This window comes from Schistocerca piceifrons, chromosome X, assembly GCF_021461385.2.
Source record: "Schistocerca piceifrons isolate TAMUIC-IGC-003096 chromosome X, iqSchPice1.1, whole genome shotgun sequence".
NCBI lineage: Eukaryota > Metazoa > Arthropoda > Insecta > Orthoptera > Acrididae > Schistocerca > Schistocerca piceifrons.
The window spans coordinates 439,261,744-439,282,423 of NC_060149.1; the positions used below are offsets into that span (position 1 = coordinate 439,261,744).

The 20,680-nt window shown below is 37.6% G+C and overlaps 1 protein-coding gene across 2 annotated transcripts in view; it reads left to right on the forward strand.

The window, feature by feature from the left end:
- Positions 1–20,680, forward strand: part of LOC124721337 (glycine dehydrogenase (decarboxylating), mitochondrial) — a 308,726-nt gene that overhangs the window by 177,495 nt on the left and 110,551 nt on the right. For both annotated transcript variants that reach the window (XM_047246255.1, XM_047246254.1), the window contains exon 7: positions 19,865–20,067. In XM_047246255.1, coding sequence (XP_047102211.1) covers positions 19,865–20,067 — 203 coding nt within the window. The remainder of the gene's footprint in view (positions 1–19,864; positions 20,068–20,680) is intronic.

Consider the following 20,680-nt stretch of genomic DNA (forward strand, 5'->3'; position numbering starts at 1 on the left):
TGGGGTCCCACAGGGCTCCGTATGGAGTGTATCTCTACTTTTAGTGGCCATTAATGGTCTAGCAGCATCGTCTCTGTATGCAGACAACTTTTGCATTTCATACTGCTCCACCAATACTGGTGTTGCTGAGCATCACATACAGGGAACCGTCCATAAGGCGCAGTCATGGGCTCTAGCCTACGGTTTCCAGTTTTCGGCTGCAGAGTCGTGTGTTATACACTTCTTTCGGCATCTTACCATTCATCGGGATCCAGAACTTTACCTTAATGATGATCCACTCACTGTAGTGGATACATTTTGATTCTTAGGACTGGTTTTTGACGCCCAATTGACTTGGCTTCCTCACCTCCGTCAGCTTAAGCAGAAGTGCTGGCAGCACCTCAATGCCCTCTGCTGTCTGAGCAACACCATCTGGGGTGCAGATCATTCTACGCTGCTGCAGCTCTACAGAGCCCTTGTTCAATACCTCCTTGACTATGGGAGTCTGGTTTGTGGTTCAGCGGCACCCTCAGCATTGCATGTACTCAACCCAGTGCACTACTGTGGTGTTCGCCTACCAACAGGAGCTTTAGGATGAGTCCGGTGACCAGTGTCCTGGTGGAGCCCGGAGTCCCTCCATTGCAGGTTAGGCATGTGCAATTGCTCTCCAGTTACATTGCATACTTTCGTAGTTTTCCTGCACATCCAAATTACCATCTCCTTTTCCTGCCCACAGCAGTTCATCTCCCACATCGGCAGCCCAGGTCAGAGCTTACAAATGCAGATCGTGTGTGATCCCTTCTCTCCGAACTGGAGTCCTTGCCTTTACCACCTATACTTGAGGTTCATTCTTGAAAACCTCCATGGTGTACACCTAGGCCGCAGCTACGCCTGGACCTTTCACATGGTCCTAAGAACTCAGTTAACCCTATGACTCTCCACTGTCACTTCCTCTAGATTCTCGACATGCACCGGGGCCATGAAGTGGTTTACACTAATGGCTTGATGGCTGATGGTCACATTGAGATTACCTATGTTTATGGAGGACATATAGAATAGCACTCATTGCCAGATGGCTGCAGTGTTTTCACTGCAGAGCTGTTGGCCATATCTTGTGCTCTTGAGCACATCCGCTCATGCCCAGGCGAGTCATTTCTCCTGTGTACTGACTCCTTGAGCAGCCTACGAGCCATCGGCTAGTGTTACTTTCGTCATTCTTTGGTAGCGACCATCCAGGAGTCCATCTATGCCCTGAAATGGTCCAGTCATTCAGTGGTGTTTGTCTGGCCCCCATGTTATGTCAGAATCCCAGGCAATGAACTTGCCGACAGGCTGGCCAAACAGGCTACGCAGTAACCACTTCTGGAGGTGGGCTTCTCTGAAATTGATCTGCATTCAGTATTACACTGCAAGGTTTTGTGGCTTTGGGAGATGGAATGGCATAATGTCAGTATGCACAACAAGCTGTGTGCCATTAAAGAAACTACTAATGTGTGGAAGACCTCTGTGCACGGTTTTCGCAGCGACTCTGTGGTTCTCTGTCGGCTCCGCATTGGCCATACATGGCTGACGTATGATTACCTCCTCTGTTGCGAGGACCCATCTTGGTATCGCTGTGGCTCACGAATGATGGTCATCCATCTCTTGCTGGAGTGCCCACTTTAGCTGCTCTGTGGCAGACTTTTAACTTTCCCAGGACCCTACCTTGGGTGTTCGGCAACAATGCCTCAACAGCAGCTTTAGTTTTACGATTTATTCATGAGGATGAGTTTTATCATTTTCTCTAAGTTTTAGCATGTGTCCTTTGTACGTGTGTGTCCTCTGACCTAGTGCTTTCAGGGTGGGGGTTTTAATGTGTTGCAGAGTGGCTGGCTATTCCTTTTTCTCCTCATGGTCAGACAGCCATGGTAACCTGCTTTCTTGTTTTAACCTCTTCTACCTGTTTCTTGCGTCCTTGTGGTTTTCTTGTCCCCTTTTGTCCATTTAAGTGTTTGTTGCCCTTCAGTTGTTGTTGTGGTTTTTCCTTTCATTTTGTTTTGTGTTGTCTCATTGTCTTATTCTCACCCTTGTGGCATTGTTTCCTTTGGATCAAGGGACCAATGACCTCGTAGTTTGGTCCCTTCCTCTCCTCATTTAAATCAACCAATCCTACTGTAAAGTTTGCAAATGCCTCAAAATCAGAGTGTCTGCATCTTGACTTTCATCAGTCGTTGTGTGGTCTGTTTCCTCTTGATTCTCTCCACTTGTTCCTTTTGATGTTTCATCTTTAATTTCATTCATTTTTGGCCACAGTTTCCACCATGGTTTTTCAACTGGTGATATTGCCATTTCTTCCCAAACTTTAGCAACTGTATAGGTAACATCTTTTACATTTATTTATGTCATCTCCAGGAACAAGCTGCTCCCTTCTTGTGTTCTCTCTAAAATTGATCAGATATATTTTCAATGATATCACCTCTTCAGCCACTCACTGACCCCCCTGGCCTATGGACTGGCTTAGAAATGTTATTAGACAGAAAGAAAAACAACTTTCATTTCACCTTTTGAAGATCATCTTCAGGAGGATGAGATGTCACCTTGTCATGTATCAATGTGGCATGTTTAGTAAGTTGTTTTTCCCTTTTAGGTATTTTGTAATGGCAGGGACTAATTGGTCATAAAACTATTCCTTAAAGAGGCTGAATTCCATCCTTGTTGAATTTTGGTTATGGTAATTTACCGGCATTGATGCATTATGACTGTTTTTGAATACCTTTGGTTTTTTTGCCTTTCTGATTACAAACAGTAGCATCTTGTGACTGGCGTTAGTGGTACTACAGGCAGCAGTAGTAATTCTATGTTTGGCAAGTTGTGAATCTGTTACAGACTGTTTTTGTGTAGCAGGACTTCATGTAGGGGAGAGTTTGTAGTTCAAGCCAAACTCATCAATGTTAGATGCCTGATCAGGGGTCAGGTTAAGCTCTTTAACTAAGATTTCAAATTTTGGAACAAATTCATTGGCAGCTGTTTCATCGTCAGACAGCTTCTCACCTGAAATAATTAGATTTTGAATGCCAAGTCATTTTTTTTTTCAGCAGTGTGACCAGCCTTCACTTTCATTTTTATGTAATTTTTCGTACAAAATGAGTGCCTTTTCTTTTATGACTGGCCTAGACAATAGACTTTATTTTTCTCCTCTCCCACTCAAACCACACCCACAAAGTGTTCTCTAGAATTTCACTTGTAGGCTTCTTCAAAGTCATGCATATTTTCACTCCTTTCACATCATTGATTGTTGTCGTATGACTTTCAAGAGTTTTCATTTTTTTTTTTTTTTTTTTTTTTTGTGCTCCAATTTTTAACAGTTTTTATGCCAACCCCTACATCACTTGCAATGTTTTGATGAGACTCACCTTACATAACCATTGAAGCACTTTCAGTTACTCAGCTAAAGACATTGCAACATGCTTACATTTAGTTGATGCCATAATTTAATTTTATGTGCTTTAATACATGAGAAGAACACTGTTACTAATTTATAAAACAACTCCATACACAATAAGCTTATTGATCAAGCTAGAACCAAGTTATTTCATACTGAAACTGATGTAACTACTGCACCTATCAGTGGTCAACTGCCTATTGATCAATATTGCAGATGATGAGTTACTGACAAGTCCTAACAAACACTGGTAATGGGACAGACAGACTAAGCGGGGAGGTCAGGTTAGTGAGGTTCTACTGTAAAAAAATAACTGGCAAGAATTTTGTATGAGAACAAGTGGTAATGACAGTGGCAGCTACCAATAATTTATTGTTCTTGTAAATGTACAGAGATAAACATAATGATTACTTCCTTGATTACCACTGAACAACTAGAAGCTGCTGGAAATGAGTGTGTTCTGCAAAATACAAAAACAAAGTGTACCTAATTTATGCTTTTTACAGGCAGTGCTCCACATCTATCAAATTATTCTGGAGTAATACCTTCAAATCTTCAAAAGCTGCTATATCAGTATTTTAAAAAAAAAATTATGGTTAGTTTAAGTTATAAATTATTATCAGTTCAACCTAAACAATGAAAGCACATGTCATAAACTTGTGAATGAAGTAATAAAATGATGCAGATAAACTCATTATTCGTGTAATCATAAGAATGTAAATACTTGCAGTATTTTAATGTTACATGAAAGGGCAATTTGTTGACTTCAGAAATATGTGCAAAGTACAGAAGCCCATTGTGCTGAGCGGATTAATGGAATACGAAATAAATAAATAAATAAATAAATAAATAAAAATAATGAAAAAACAGATACTTCAGTTTAGTGACATCAGATGTATGAACAAGCTATGAGTCCTAGTATACTGCACGTAATGGCTCTAAAATAAATGGCAACAATGAAATAAAAGGTTGCATAATTATGAACAACAAAACCATAAAAATTGAGCAGTGTTGTTACCATATAGTGTAAAAAATGTTAGGAAACAATAAACATATTCACATACTTAAAGATCACATATGTATATACAAGTGCCAACAGAGCCCCATTACCAGTGTCAGTCAAATCCTTTGCCATGTTTTCATCCATATACCACTATACTTTTAGTTCTTCTGACTGAATCTTCTACTGACCACCTGAAAGCAGGTTTCAGCTTTACTTTAGTTTGCAAATGTGATTATGGTTTCCTGAAGATATCCAGGTATATGAGGTAACAGCTGTTGATGGATTTTATGGTGAACTGCTGTGAAAAATGTGGCAGTGGGTACTTTGCACATCATCACAAATTAGGGTTTCTTCCTGTTTCAACTGCATTTGGCACTTGGGAATAACGCCTGCTTAAATGCCTCTGCAGCTGATGCAGTTAGTCTAGTCTTGTCTTCTTGGTGCCTACAGGACTGATTTGCTGAGGCATGAAGAATATCTCGAATTCTCCTCTCAATATTGGTTCTCCAAACTTTTTAATAGGCTTTCACAGGATAAATGCCATATATCTTAAAGTATCTGGCAATTCAGGTTTTCAACATCTCTGTTACAATCCTCTGTGAGTCAAACCAACCTGTGACCATTTATACTACCTTTCTTTGTATACATACAAGATCCCCTGTTAGTCCTATTTTGAATGGATCCCACACACTTCAGCAATATTCTAAGAAGAGACATACAAATGATATGTAAGCACTCTCCTTTGTAGAGTGACTGCATTTTCCTAATATCCCACCAATAAACCAAAGACTGCCACCTGCTTCATCTATGATTGGGTCTATCTGATAGGTCTGTTCATGTCACTATAAATTTTTATCCTCATGTATTTGAATGAGTCAATTGATTCCCATTGTGGGTCACTGGTGTAGTTATAAAATAATACTTTTCTGCATTTTGTGACGTGCATAATTTTACATTTCTGAACACTGAATACAAGGTACTGTCTTTACACCACTTTGAAATCTTTCAATGATTTAACTGGATATTTATGCAATCTTTTTCAAATAGTGTATTTCATTGAAGATAAGTGCATTATCTGCAAGAAGTGTGAGATTACTATAAATATTAGCTTTCAGGTAATTAATGTACTATGTGAACACAAAGGATTCTAATGTTTCTTTGGGGCACATCTGAAGTTACTTGATTGTCTTTCAATGACTTTCCATCCAAGATAAGATATTGTGTACCCCCAACCAAGGCATCATCATAGCAGTCAAAAAGTTTTTTGTGATACTCAATATAATCATAATTTTGACAATAGTCTTTGGTGTGGTACCAAGTCAAATGGTTTCTGGAAGCAAAGAAATACTGCATCCACCTGACTGCCTTGATACATTGCCTTCAAGAGTTGGTGAAACAAGCACAAATTGAGTTTTGCATTATCAGAATTTTCTGATTCTATGTGGTTGGCATGGAAGAGACTGTACTGTTCAAGATACCCCATTATGTTTGAGCCCATGATATGTTCCATGATTAGTTCCATGATTAGACAATAGATGGACGTCATTGAGACAGGACAGTAGTTTTGTGGATCACTTCTGCTACCCTTCCAGTTGATTGGTGTTACCTGTGGTTTCTTCAAGCAACTGGACATAGGTTTCTATTTGGGGATCTCTGGTACATTATGGTTAAAATGAGAGCTTACTTAGCTGTTAGTTCTATATAGAATCTTATTGAAGCCTTGTTTCATTTTAGCTGTTTCTCAATGCCACTGGCTTTATTATTTGTATCATCACCTTTCCCATTATGCAAGTAGTAAATTGGAACAATACTTCTGTTTCCACTCTATTAAAGTAACATTATAAAATGGAATGCAACATTTTAGCTTTTGCTTTGCTAGCCTCATTTTCAATTCCTGTGCAGTCCGTGTGTATCTGGTGTAACACTCTCGTGCCATTAATACAGATAAAATGTCCATTATAATTGTGTTACTTCTGCAAAATTTTGATGTGAGATGCATATGCAAAATATTGTGGCATGGGAATGAAACAGCTGTTTTTGAATTGCTTAGCTGGTATATCCATTTATTGACAACAGCATCTGCCTGTTGTAATATCAAAATCCTGGGTTAGTTGGACTTTTATGGTACTCCAAAATAACAAAATGTATGAAAGAAATATGATTAGATGCATCACTTAATAATCTTTAAAGATTCTTTACAAAATTTACACAGAACCAAGACAATTTTAGCATATGTGTATGAGCCCTTTTTTGTACAACTTTACTGCTCATAGTGTGAATTTAGGGACTGTGAACTGTTAGTTTGCTGGGTACAGCTACCTAAGTGTAAATAAACTTTTTACCAGTTAACCTATTATTAACAATAGAATTTAAATAAATTACAGTTACAAAAAATAATTACCATATTATTGGAACATACCATGATCTATGTAATAAAAATATGCGCACAGATTTTTCTAGTTATATTTAAGAAATATACATCTTTTTAGCTTCAGATCTGTAACAAATGTGTTTTTAACAGTCAGAAATATCAAAGTTCAGTTAGAAATATAATTATTTTTCAAATTACATTGATAACATTTGTGGCATAACTTAATATTCTATGGATTCAGTTAGTTTCTTACTTCTATTAGGAATTACGAAAATATCACAATGTTTATATGGCAAACAAACAATAATTCTACAAAATTGGGCAATAATGAAATTAATTATACTTGCATATAACATAATGAATCAAGAACTACAGTGAGTGGAAAACAAAAGTGGCTATAACAAGTTTTGACATACATATTACATGTTTGATCAGCTTTTTTACTACAGCTGTATCATATTTTTCAGTAGTTCATCCTGATCTGTTTTATTATACTTTGGTGCCATAGACCAGCTTTTCTTTAGGTTTTTTTTTTAGAGCTCTTTTGATAAGATTCTGCTTTTATAGTAATGGAAGACTTCACACATTGTCCTCTTGACAGCCAAATGTGTTCCATTGAGCATCTCTTTATCTATAGTGCTATGCTATAGAACAACAAGAAACAGTTTGGAACTTTAATAGAGAAACTGTGACTTATGCAGTTATGCTTTCTATGCTCAATTATAGATGACAAAAGGAAGAGTAGGAATATGTTCTTCAGATTAACAAATACATTCAGTTGTATGCATATGACTAATATGATAAATTAGATCAGTGCAAGAGGATAATGGCACAATATATTCAGTAGGTTTCTTGCACTTTTCAATTTCTGAGAGGAGTTCTAGAGGGAAAAATGGGACTTTCTTATGTTTACTGAATGAATATGACAGTTACATTTGAACATATATTACTGAATGTTTCACTTTCTTTTGAGCTGGTTCTTACTGTTGATGGTATATGTATGTGCGTATATGTAGAACTCCTGTCCACCAAACTCCGTATAATTCGCTAGACTAACTTCTATTGCAAATACATTGTGTCCACATTGGATCTATTTCCTTCCCTTCCTTATAGTTTTGTAAGGACCACCATTGACTATGTATTGTTGGTGTCCCCTGTATACATGTCTGAATCTTGAAGAAACATTACTCACAATCCAAACAGAATAATTGATACAAGCTGGCCCAAGCATGTGGCTAGTGCTTTCATTCAACTTGTTATCTGGGACATAATTGCCTAATTACTGTCATTTATGACCAACCTACTCATATCACATGTATCCATTGTTTCAACAGTGTCAGTCCTCAAGTGATGTTTAGTTGTGTGACATACTTCAATTACCTTGAAAATACATAGATCTCCCACTTTCATACACAAATAAAGTATCAGTAAATCAATAAGTGTTTACATCAGTAAGTCAGTAAGTATGTGAGCATATAGAAATTTTTGAGCTTAGGCTTCTGAACTCACTGCATCCAAATTTAACAAAGGATTAAAATTAACTAATCACCACTATGACACCAAGCACTAAATTAAATCAAGTTACAAAAACGGGGAAAGGTGTTGGCTGAATGCATCTCAGAAAGTGACATTATTCACTTAACCTGAGAAAGAGACAGTAGCACAACCTAAACTGCAAAAGATGTCTTTCACCACCCGAATATTTGCACAAACGTTGAGCTCAGATTCAAAGGGCATAAAGAATAAATGGAAAGGCCTTATTAAATGAAAAAATAGCTTTACTGTGAAATAAAAGAAGAAAAGCTGAAGAAAGACAGTGTGTTTGACAGTGCACATCTTTCCAAATCTCTGAAATCAGCAGTTGCTGCAGCATAACATGCAATACCATGTTGTTCCACCCCCTATAGTGTGATATGCTTGAATCCTCCTCGGTTACTGTCCACAAGGTGCTCAAAATTTTTCTGCCCAAGATTTCCCCCTTCTTTGTGATAGCCCTCCTGAGGTCATTCAGTGTGTGAGGAGGGTCAATGCAACAAGTTAATAAAAGTTTTAATTGGCCCCAAACATGCTCAGTTTTGCTCATAGCAGCAGGTACCACAAGCCATTGCATTTGGTTAATTCCTGCTTTCTGAAAGAAGGTTTTTACAATGAGGGCATAGAGTGCTAATGTATTGATGCCTTTCAAGACAAACCTAGCATCAAAATGTTGAGTATAAGGCTGAACAATACGTTTGAGGCCCTGTCCACAATTGCCAGAGTAGCCATGACAGTGATGATTCATCCAACATCCATACATAATATAGGCACAAACCAAGACTAACCAGCCTGCCTCTATAGGCAGATTTTACATTTGTTAGTGAAGAGAACAAGACACCATTAGTCCAGGTTCCATCATTCTAGTTGTTCCCTTGCCCACCATCTTCATACAGCATGGTGCTGGGTGTTTGTACTGTTCTTCATAATGGATGCCTAGGGGCCAAACTGACTGTGTGAAGGTAGTTACGTACAGTGTCTTTCAACAGCCCTCTCACCTTTTATTTATTTATCTATTTATTTATTTATTTACTTACTTACTTACTTATTTGGTGGTGGTGGGAGGGGGGGGGGGGGGGGGGGAGGGAGCATATGAGCCATAATTTGTAGATGGCTTTCATCAGCTGATGGTGTTGTCTACTGGCTACCACTAACAGGCAGATCATCAATCTTTTCTACGTCTACATACATACTCGGCAATAGTGCATGGCAGAAGGTACCTTGTACCACTACTGGTCATTTCCTTTCCTCTTTCACTTGCATATAGAGCAAGGGAAGAACAACTGCCTATATTCCTCTGTACAACCCTAATTTCTTTTATCTTAGCTTTGTGGTCATTATGCAAACCACACAATTCTGGCAGTAGAATCATTCTGCAGTCAGCCTCAAATGACAGTTCTCTAAATTTTCTCAATGGCGTTTCTCAACAAGAATGTTCCCTACCATCCAGGGATTCCCATCTGAGTTTCCAAAGCATTTCCATAATACTTGTGTCAGTCAAACCTTCCAGTAACAGATCTAGCTGCCTGCCTCCAAATTGCTTTCATTCTCCCTTTAATCTGGGCTGGTGAGGATCCCAAACACTCCAGCAGTATTCAAGAATGGGTTGCACTAGTGTTGTATACACAGTCTCCTTTACAGATGATCCACATTCTCCTGAAATTCTCCCAATATACTGAAGTTGACCATTCATTTACCTTCCCTACCACTATCCTTCAATGCTTGTTCCATTTCATATTGCTTTGCCATGTTCTGCCTAGATATTTAATTGATGTGACTGTGTTAAGAAGCACATTACTAATACTGTACATGTACATTAAGGGATTGTTTTTCCTACCCATCTGCATTAACTTTAATTTTTTTACATTTAGAGATAGCTGCTACGCACCATACCAACTAGAAATTTTGTGTAAGTCATCTTGTATCCTCTTACAGTCACTCAATGATGACACCTTCCTGTACACCACAGTACCATCAACAAACATCCACAGATTGCTGCTCACCCTGTCTGTCAGATCATTTATGCATATAGAGAATAATAGTGATTCTATCACACATTCCTGGGGCACTCCAGTTCAGAGGCTTGTATCTGATGACACTTGCCATCAAGGAAAATGTACTGGGTTTTACTTAAGAAGTCTTTGATCCACTGATGTATCTGGCAACTTATTCCGTATGCTTGTACATTTGTTACCAGGCTGCAGTGGGGTACTGTGTCAAGTGCTTTTTGGAAATCTGGGAATATGGAATCTACTTGTTGCTCTTTATCCACGGTTTATAGGATACCATGTGAGGAAAGGGGGTTGGGTTGTTTGGGGAAGGAGACCAGACAGCGAGGTCATCAGTCTCATCGGATTAGGGAAGGATGGGGAAGGAAGTCGGCCGTGCCCTTTCAAAGGAACCATCCCGGCATTTGCCTGGAGCAATTTAAGGAAATCACGGAAAACGTAAATCAGGATGGCCGGACGCGGGATTGAACTGTCGTCCTCTCAAATGTGAGGAAAGGGCAAGCTAAGTTTTGCATGGGCAATGCATTCTAAATCCATGTTGATCTGTGAACAAAAACTTTTTCATCTCAAGAAAATTTATTATATTTGAACTGAGAATACTGTATGTTAAAGAATCTGAAGCAAACTGATGTTAAGGATATTGGTCTGGAATATTGCAGGCCTATTCTTTTACCCTGCTTGGATACAGGAGTTACCTACACTTTATTTCAGTCACTTGGAACTTTGCACTAGGTGAGAGATTCACAATAAATGCAAGCTCAGTAAGGGAGCAGTGTCATAGAATACTCTTTGTAAAATCAAATTGGGAGTCCACTCACATCTGGTGATTTGTTTTCAATTTTTTCCATTGCTTCTCTACACCAGGGACACCTATTAAGATGTCCTCAACACGGGAGTCTGTGTGATTTTCAAGTGATGGTATTCATGTATGATCCTCCTGCATGAATGATTTCCTAAATGCAAAATTTAAAACTTCACCTTTCCTTTTGCTGTCATCTTTTGCCACACCAGATTAGACAAGAAGTGACTGGATAGAAGCCTTTGACCGCTCAGCAATTTTACGTAGGACCAGAATTTTCTTGGGTTCTCGGCTAGATTTTTACTTAGGTATGATGATGGTGGTAGTTGTTGTATGCCATGCATTGATCTTTTAATAGATGCGTGTATATCTACAAACTTTTGCCTATCATCGTTTGTGCATTCTCTTTTGAACTGAAGAGCACAATAGCCTTTGTTTCCTCAGTGTTATCAGAATTTTGTTATTAAATCACTGTGGATCTTTGTAGTCTCTAATATACGTACTCAACACATACTTCTTCAGAGTGCTATTTACAATATGTTTAAACTTTGCTCTGAACTCCTCTGAATCCATCATACTGGAAGTAAATGGTGTCCATTTGTTGTCTAAGTGGGAAGCAAACACCAGCTTATTTGCTCTTTCTAGCAAAAATACTCCCCTATCATCACTATGATGAAATCATGATCATAGTGATGGTGGTTACTAGATTTAATAAATTGTGTCACACAATAACACTTCAATGTTTGAATGATGTCTCTATGATGTAAAATGCTTTGGTGGGCAACTTGTCATCTTGACAAGCCTTCTTGCCCCAAGATGGCACACATGATCGGATCTTAAAATGACACTTTGAGGAGTGTTGACAGATGGAGCTGTGTACACAGGCAAATTGTCCAATTCATCACAGGAAAAACAGCTCACTCTACTGAGCTTCACTCAGGCTGTTGACTGACTTTTAACTCCATTTGACAGGTTTCTGATAAAAAAAACAAGCTATGCAAGTCATGAAGATAGCGCAAGACATTATTTGAGCATTTTATTTTTGTATGGTGAATCATTTGCGAATGAGGACCTTGGGGTTCATGAATTCTGATCTCTTGAACCTACATATTTACCAGGTGTACAAAGTGGGCAGGCAGACCCTATGGAAAATAGATATTTCGAAGCAAATTTTTATTCATCATTTGAAGTAATTAAGTTTTTCTTGAGAGCTGTGACTGGACATAGGCTAGCCTGGCTCTGGTTGCCAGCACCAACTTGCAAGACTAAAACTCCTGAAAGAAAGGATAATGTGGAAACATCACATAGCCTGGGGCATGTTTCCAGAAGAAGAATTTCATCACAGCTGTTATGGTATCCACAACTGTAGTTTTCCTTGGACATAGTCACTTTCATATATTCACATTAATGAAACCATACAATGCATATGGTGATTTACTACCACTAAAATTTTGCAACTGTAAGCTGTATGCAGACAAACATTAGTACCATAAATAATAGAGTTCATAAATATTTAAGTGAATGTAAATGTTTTTTACGAGGTGCATTCAAGTTCTAAGGCCACTGATTTTTTTTTTTCCGGACTGGAAAGAGATAGAAACATGCGCATTGTTTTAAAATGAGGCCACATTCATTGTCAATACGTCCCAGAGATGGCAGCACTGTATGGCAGATGGAATTTTACTGCCACCGGCAAGAATGAGAACTGTTTTAAATACTTAAAATGGCGACGTTTTCCTTACTTGAACAGCTTGCAATCATTCGTTTTCTGAATTTGCGTGGTGTGAAACCAATTGAAATTCAGGGACAGTTGAAGGAGACATGTGGTGATGGAGTTATGGATGTGTCGAAAGTGCGTTCGTGGGTGCAACAGTTTAATGAAGGCAGAACATCGTGTGACAACAAACCGAAACAACCTCAGGCTCGCACAAGCCGGTCTGACAACATGATCGAGAAAGTGGAGAGAATTGTTTTGGGGGATCGCCGAATGACTGTTGAACAGATCACCTCCAGAGTTGGCATTTCTGTGGGTTCTGTGCACACAATCCTGCATGGCGACCTGAAAATGCGAAAAGTGTCACCCAGGTGGGTGCCACGAATGCTGACAGATGACCACATGGCTGCCCGTGTGGCATGTTGCCAAGCAATGTTGACGCTCAACGACATCATGAATGGGCCTTTCTTTTCATCGGTTGTGACAATGGATGAGACGTGGATGCCATTTTTCAATCCAGAAACAAAGCGCCAGTCAGCTCAATGGAAGCACACAGATTCACCGCCACTAAAAAAATTTCGGGTAACCGCCAGTGCTGAAAAAATGATGGTGTCCATGTTCTGGGACAGCGAGGGCGTAATCCTTACCTGTTGCATTCCAAAGGGCACTACGGTAACAGGTGCATCCTATGAAAATGTTTTGAAGAACAAATTCCTTCCTGCACTGCAACAAAAACGTCCAGGAAGGGCTGCGCGTGTGCTGTTTCACCAAGACAACGCACCCGCACATCGAGCTAACGTTACGCAACAGTTTCTTCATGATAACAACTTTGAAGTGATTCCTCATGCTCCCTACTCACCTGACCTGACTCCTAGTGACTTTTGGCTTTTTCCGACAATGAAAGACACTCTCCGTGGCCGCACATTCACCACCCGTGCTGCTATTGCCTCAGCAATTTTCCAGTGGTCAAAACAGACTCCTAAAGAAGCCTTCGCCACTGCCATGGAATCATGGCATCAGCATTGTGAAAAATGTGTACGTTTGCAGGGCGATTACTTCGAGAAGTAACACCAGTTTCATCGATTTCGGGTGAGTAGTTAATTAGAAAAAAAATCGGAGGCCTTAGAACTTGAATGCACCTCGTACATCTACATCTATACTTGACATACCACACTGAGGTGCATTGTACCAATTATTAGGGTTTCTTCCTGTTCCATTCATGTGTGGAGCATGGGAAGAATGACTGTTTGAATGCATCTGTGCATGCAATGTTTATTCTAATCTTATCCTCATGATCTCTGCCTGAGTTATATATATAGTAGTATATCCCTAGAGAAATCATTTAAAGCCACTTCTTGACACTTTGTTAATAGACTTTCTCTGGATAGTTTATGTCTGTCTTCAAGAGTCTGCCATTTCAGTTCATTCAGTATCTCTGTGACACTCTCTCATGGATCAGACAAATCTGTGACTATCCGTGCTGTCCTTCTCTGTATATGTTCAATATCCCCCGTTAGTCCTATCAGGTATGCATCCCACACACTTCAGCAATACTCTAGGATGGGTTGCACAAGTGATTTTTAAGCAATCTCTTTAGTAGACTGATTGCACTTCCTCAGTATTCTACCAATAAACTTAAGTCTACCACCTTTTTTACATATGACTGAAACTATATGATCATTCAATTTAACATCCCTACGAAGTGATACACCAGGTAATTGATTAGTTGTCCAATTCCCACTGTGACACATTGGAATTACGATCATAAGATACCATGTTTATTTCATTTTGTGAAGAGCACAGTTTTTCATATCTGAACATTTAGGGCAAGTTGCCAATCTCTGCAACATGTTGAAATCTTAACAAGATCTGACTGAGTATTTATGCAGCTTCCCTCAGATGGTACTTCATTATCAATAACTGCATCATCTGCAAAAAGCCTGATTTTATTATTAATACTGTCTGAAGGTCATTAACATACAACATGAACAACAATGGTCCCAACACACTTCCCTGGGGTCCAACCAAAGTTACTTCTACATCTGATGATGACTTTCCATCCAAGATAACATGCTGTGTCCTCCCTAATAAAAAGTTCTCAATCCAGTCACAAATTTAACTTGATACCCCATATGATTGTACTTTTGATGATAAGTATAGGTGTGGTACTGAGTCCATGCTTTTTGGAAATCAAGAAACACTGCATCTACCTGGTTGCTTTGATCCAAAGCTTCCATTATGTCATGTGAGAAAAGTGCGAGTTGAGTTTCATATGATCGATTTTTTTAAAAACCATGCTGATTATGACTGAGGAGGTCATTCTGTTCATGATACCTCATTATGTTTGAGCTCAGAATAGGTTCTAAGATTCTACAACAAATCAATGCCAAGACTATTGGATGGTAGTTTTGTGGATCACTTCTGCTACCCTTCTTGTATACAGGTGTGACCTGTGCCTTTTCCAAGAAATGTGCACAGAGTTTTGTTAGAGGATCTATGATAGACTATAGTGAGAAGAGGGGCTAACTCAGCTGCAAATTCAATATAGAATTTGACAGGGATTCCATTGGGGCCTGGAGCTTTGTCTGATTATAACAATTTCACCTGTTTTTCAACACCACTGACGCTAATACTGTACTTATTTCATTCATCTTCTCAGTGGTGCAAGGATTAAATTGGGGCATTTCTCTTGGGTTTTCCTTTGTAAAGGAACATTCTTAAATGGAATTCAGCATTTCAGATTTTGCTTTGCTACCTGCAATTTTAGTTCATGTCTCATTCGCAAGGGACTGGACATCAACTTTGGTGTCACTAGCAGCCTTTACATGTGACCAGAAATTCTTTGGATTTTGTGAAATGTCATTTGACAATATTCTCCTACAGTAGTCATTGAAGGCATCACATATTGCTCTCTTGACAGCCAAACACGTTTCATTCAGCATCTCTCTATCTATAGCCCTTCACTTTGTTTTGCACCTATTATACAGTAATCTCTCTCTCTCTCTTTAGAAGTTTCTTTATAGTGACTGTATACCATGGAGGTTCCCTCCCATTATGAACTGTTCTACTGGGTACATATCTATCCAGTGCATGGTAAACTATTCTTTTAAACCTGACTCAGAGTTCGTCTACATGCTCCTGACCTATCCTGAAAGTTTCAAGTTCCTCATTGAGATAAGACATTACTGGTTTTTTGTCTAGTTTACTCAACATATACATCTTTCTGCTTGTTTTAGATGTCTTTTGCACTTTGGTAATCATTGTTTCCACCAATGCATCATGGTATTTAGTAAAGTTTCATAGGATGCATTGTCATGCTCACTACTAACAAAATTGTAATTTTCTCAACTAATTGTTGGATGATTAAAGCCTGCACCAATGACTACAGTATGGCTGGGAAACTTACGTACAAGTCAACTGCAGTTTCCTCAGAATCTTTTGGTTACATCAGGAGATGAGTCTAGTGGGTGATAGAAGGATCCATTTATCATTTTATGCCCACCCCTCACTTAATTACTTTAATTATTTACTGTTTTAATTTGTTCTCAGTATATTTCCATGAAGTTGCTTTATATCATTTGACAGCTTTATATATAGTTTGCAACAGCAGGTGGACTGTAATCTGTAGTTCTTTTATTATTAAGCATCATATAATGATGAGTGTGTCCATTTTACTATTTTATACATTCTCTTTTATGAACATAACTATTTTAAGAATGTATGTACTGCACAGTTAGTAAATTATAATTAGTTAGATAATCTGTGCAGGATTATTGTATTGGCTGTTGTTATAACTGCTTTTTTTATCAAGTCTGAAGATCTTATTCCTCTAGAATGCAGGTGCTCCACTCCAAATCTTGACCCAATATTGCAGATGTGAACAGATTAATCCAGAGTAGAATTGTTTTAAAACAGGAGGAATTGTTATGGTTGTGGAATGTTTCAATATGTAAGTGCTGCAGCTGATATTTTTACAAATGTAGCTGATATCTCTTTTTACCTAAGGTGCTCACGTACAACAGTGTCTAGAAATTGATGCTTATCTGATTTTTCACCTTTTATTGGCATTTTTTCCCACTTGAGGTATGTTATAATAGGTCTTATTTTTATTATGATGTGAATTAATCAAAGATTTTCTGCAATCGGACATTAAAGTTCTCACTGTTGTTTTGGATGTCTGACTTTGCAGTCCACCTCTAATTAATAAATGGCATTAGATTAGGAACACTGAGTTTTGGGGTTATGTTAACTTATTAATATATAAAAGATAAAAAAATGGCCTAAGAATTCGTCCTTGCAGGATGCCACAACTAACAATTTTGTATGATGATTCCACTGCCATTCATATTTGTGATATAGTTTGGCACAATGTCTTATATTACAGATTATAATTTAGAGATCTATTGCTACTCCTTTCACATCACACGTTTATAATTTGCAAAAATAGTACTGAATGATTTACAGACTCAAGGGCCATAGACAAATATAGAAACTTTCCGGTGACTTTGTTTCATGTATCCCATCTATTGATGTCACTGCCAAAATATAAAGCAGTCACTTGTTAAAGTAAAAGTACATTTTAAATTTACTTCTAAAAGTGGAATTCTATTTCCTGAATGAATTGAGACCATTTTAATTTTCTGTTTTTCTCTTTGGTGTATACCCACTCATCAAATTGAGCTGCTCCAAGTAGATGAATTTGCTGTCTGGTTCAATAATGAGGATGTTAATCTCTCTAACCCTGTTATCAAACCAATTAACATTGATAAGGCTAAAATTATGTATAATTTTAAGCTCTGTCCTTACTCTCCTGTGTTTATTCATTTTTCAGTCAAAGGAAATATAATTGTAATCTATAAATCAAACATTGCTCAGATAAGATTCATTTATGTGTACTCCTTCATCTCAGTTAAGTGACATAAAAACCTGCAGGTCTAAAGATAATGATTTTAATGAACTGTAAGCACTTTGCCAGACTTCCATATAGCAGTTATGAAGATTCCTTTCTCTCAAAGTCATTGTATTATTGTACATGTATCATAATCAATTGATATGCATAGATGTTATTCTTTGTTTCTAAACTGTCTACAAGACATATTTTCATGAAATTGTGTGAAAAACCATCTCAACATTTATAAGTCACTGGAAAAAGTGGTAATTCATACCCATTGTTTTTTTTCTATGGCTTACTTTTAAATTTTAAGTTGTGTACTATGCTGTGACTGCTTTCAAACCAAATGATCCCTGAACTAGTTATCATCTAATATTGTTACAGATTATTAGTCTATTGTCAGTAGAAAAAATTTTGATGTCAAAAATATTTCTCAAGAGTCAATATTAATATAAACAAGCTCTGTCCGCTTGCTCTTTCTTTAAACTACTGCAGCCTCATCTCAAGTACTGTATTACTGTTTTATATGGACATTCTATGAATAGTTCTCTGCATTTCACTTTCACTACAGCTCACCATGTTATTACTGTCTTTCTCCTTCATTCTGCATTTAATAAATGGCTTTATTTATTCCTACTTGCAAAATTGTGGTAAATTTTTCATTCTCACATTGTACTAGTTGTGGTGTTTGCTTTGCTGGATTAGCTGTATAAAACTGAAAGATATCTTTGAAGATACTTAGTGTTGTCTCCTTTTAGACTGTAATTGTGACCTTTCACATCCAGAGCATATATCCGCCCTCGTAGTCTTGCGGTAGCGTTCTCGCTTCCCGAGCACGGGGTCCCGGGTTCGATTCCCGGCGGGGTCAGGGATTTTTCCCGCCTCGAGATGACTGGGTGTTGTTGTGTCGTCTTCATCATCGTCATTCATCCCCATTACGGTCGGAGGAAGGCAACGGCAAACACCTCCATTAGGACCTTGCCTAGTAAGGCGGTGCGGGTCTCCCGCATCGTTCCCCTACGCTCTGTAAAGAAGCATGGGACCTCAGTGTGTGTATATATATATATATATATATATATATATATATATATATATATATATATATATATATATATATATATGATTTTTCCATTATAATTCCTGACTGCTTCTCACAAGTTTCAGAATATATTCATTCAACTCAATAAATACTATAGCACTTCTACTCTGTTTTATTTTAATCATTACTATTAATTATACTGCCATTATACTGCCATTTAACACGATGATAGAGAAATTGTAGTGGAATATAAATCCAGAAACAAATATGAACCATGACAAACTTCGGAGTCAGTGGTTGTGTCCTCTCACCTCATTGTCATTTCCCACATTCAAGTCTATGATTACTTCATTTTCTAGATTCTTCTACACCTTGCTTATTTTATTTGTTATGCTTTCTCTTCTATGTTTATATCCCTCAACTGGGCACAGTTAGAAATAAATTAAAGTAAAAAACAGAAAAACTAAGAAAGTTGCATTTATTTGACACTTACAGAAAATGAAATCAGTGGGTTGAACTAAAGTTGTAGTTATAAAAACAAATTAAGTAAGCTTTCCTAGAGTTAGAAGAATAACACAAACCAAGAAATGTGCTGTAGAGAAATACAGATGCCAACAGCATACTACAGCCGAACTTTGTCAAATGCTCTCCATCTAGTGAAACTATGTATGAAACACAGTGAATGATAATGCTAAAATGTGTGAAATAGTTTGAAATGAACACAGCACACACATTTCAGATGCATTTATATAATAAAAGTAATAAGCTTATTACAACAGATTTTGAAGATGAGTAATTTCATTCTGATAAAATCATTAAACAGCACATGATAATTAGAACACTAATAGATGGGAACAAACTGTTATATCAGCATTACAGATTTAGTTATCTTACTGCATAAACATGGTGTTATCATAAAATATTTTTATCATGAAATATTGTTGAAGGCACAATAAGAAAATAAGAGACTTATTTACAGAAAAGTCATGAATTTAAACTGACAGCTAAAAATTAATGTTAAAATTGTAATGAGCTCTATTATTTTGCTTAGTATTTCATTCTTTTAAACATCAGGGACTCTATTGCATCTGAGATTGTTTTTCAGAGATGCTGGAGGTCATGATGCCTATCGATTGGCTTTGCAGACTCGAGAGCAGCACATCCGTCGAGATAAGGCAACTAGTAACATTTGTACAGCTCAGGCTCTGCTGGCCAATATGGCTGCAATGTATGCCGTGTACCATGGACCAGAAGGGCTTCGCAAGATCGGTCAACGTGTCCATACGTCTGCTCTTATTCTAGCAGCAGGTACACTACCAGATGCTCATGACTGTAGTTATAGCTTATAAGAATGCATTTTACAGATAAGAAGGAATAGCAACTTTGGATACCTATGGTATTAAAGTAGTGCAATAGAAAATGTAAAACACAGAGCTCTGTTAAAGAACTACAGCTTAAACTGAAATATTTAATTGGCCTAAAATATTACTTTTATAAAAACAGTCAGTGAATGAGTAGAAATTCTAGTAGTGAAGAAAATGTGTATGCTACAAAATGTAATAGGCACCAACAGTCTGGTAATTCATTTCCAGTTTTAGACAGTAGGTTAAATAATGTTGAAGTTGTAGGCTTAATATGTACTTTCCTCAAAGTGATAAATTCTTTCCAGTTTTTTGTTTCATTCTGTTTTGTACAAATTGTCATGCGTATTCATATGGATATCATATTACCAAGGAAGTTACACAATAAGAAAGACATTATACATCCTCTATGTAGAAACATCTCCTACTCTGGTGACATGAACCAGAGTAAATGTACTGCTTTCAATTGTTCATTTTATGCTGCCATATCATCTTTATGAGCAATACTGTGGTATAATTGTGTTTGTAAATGACATTCTTTTCTACAGTCTCACAGAGTG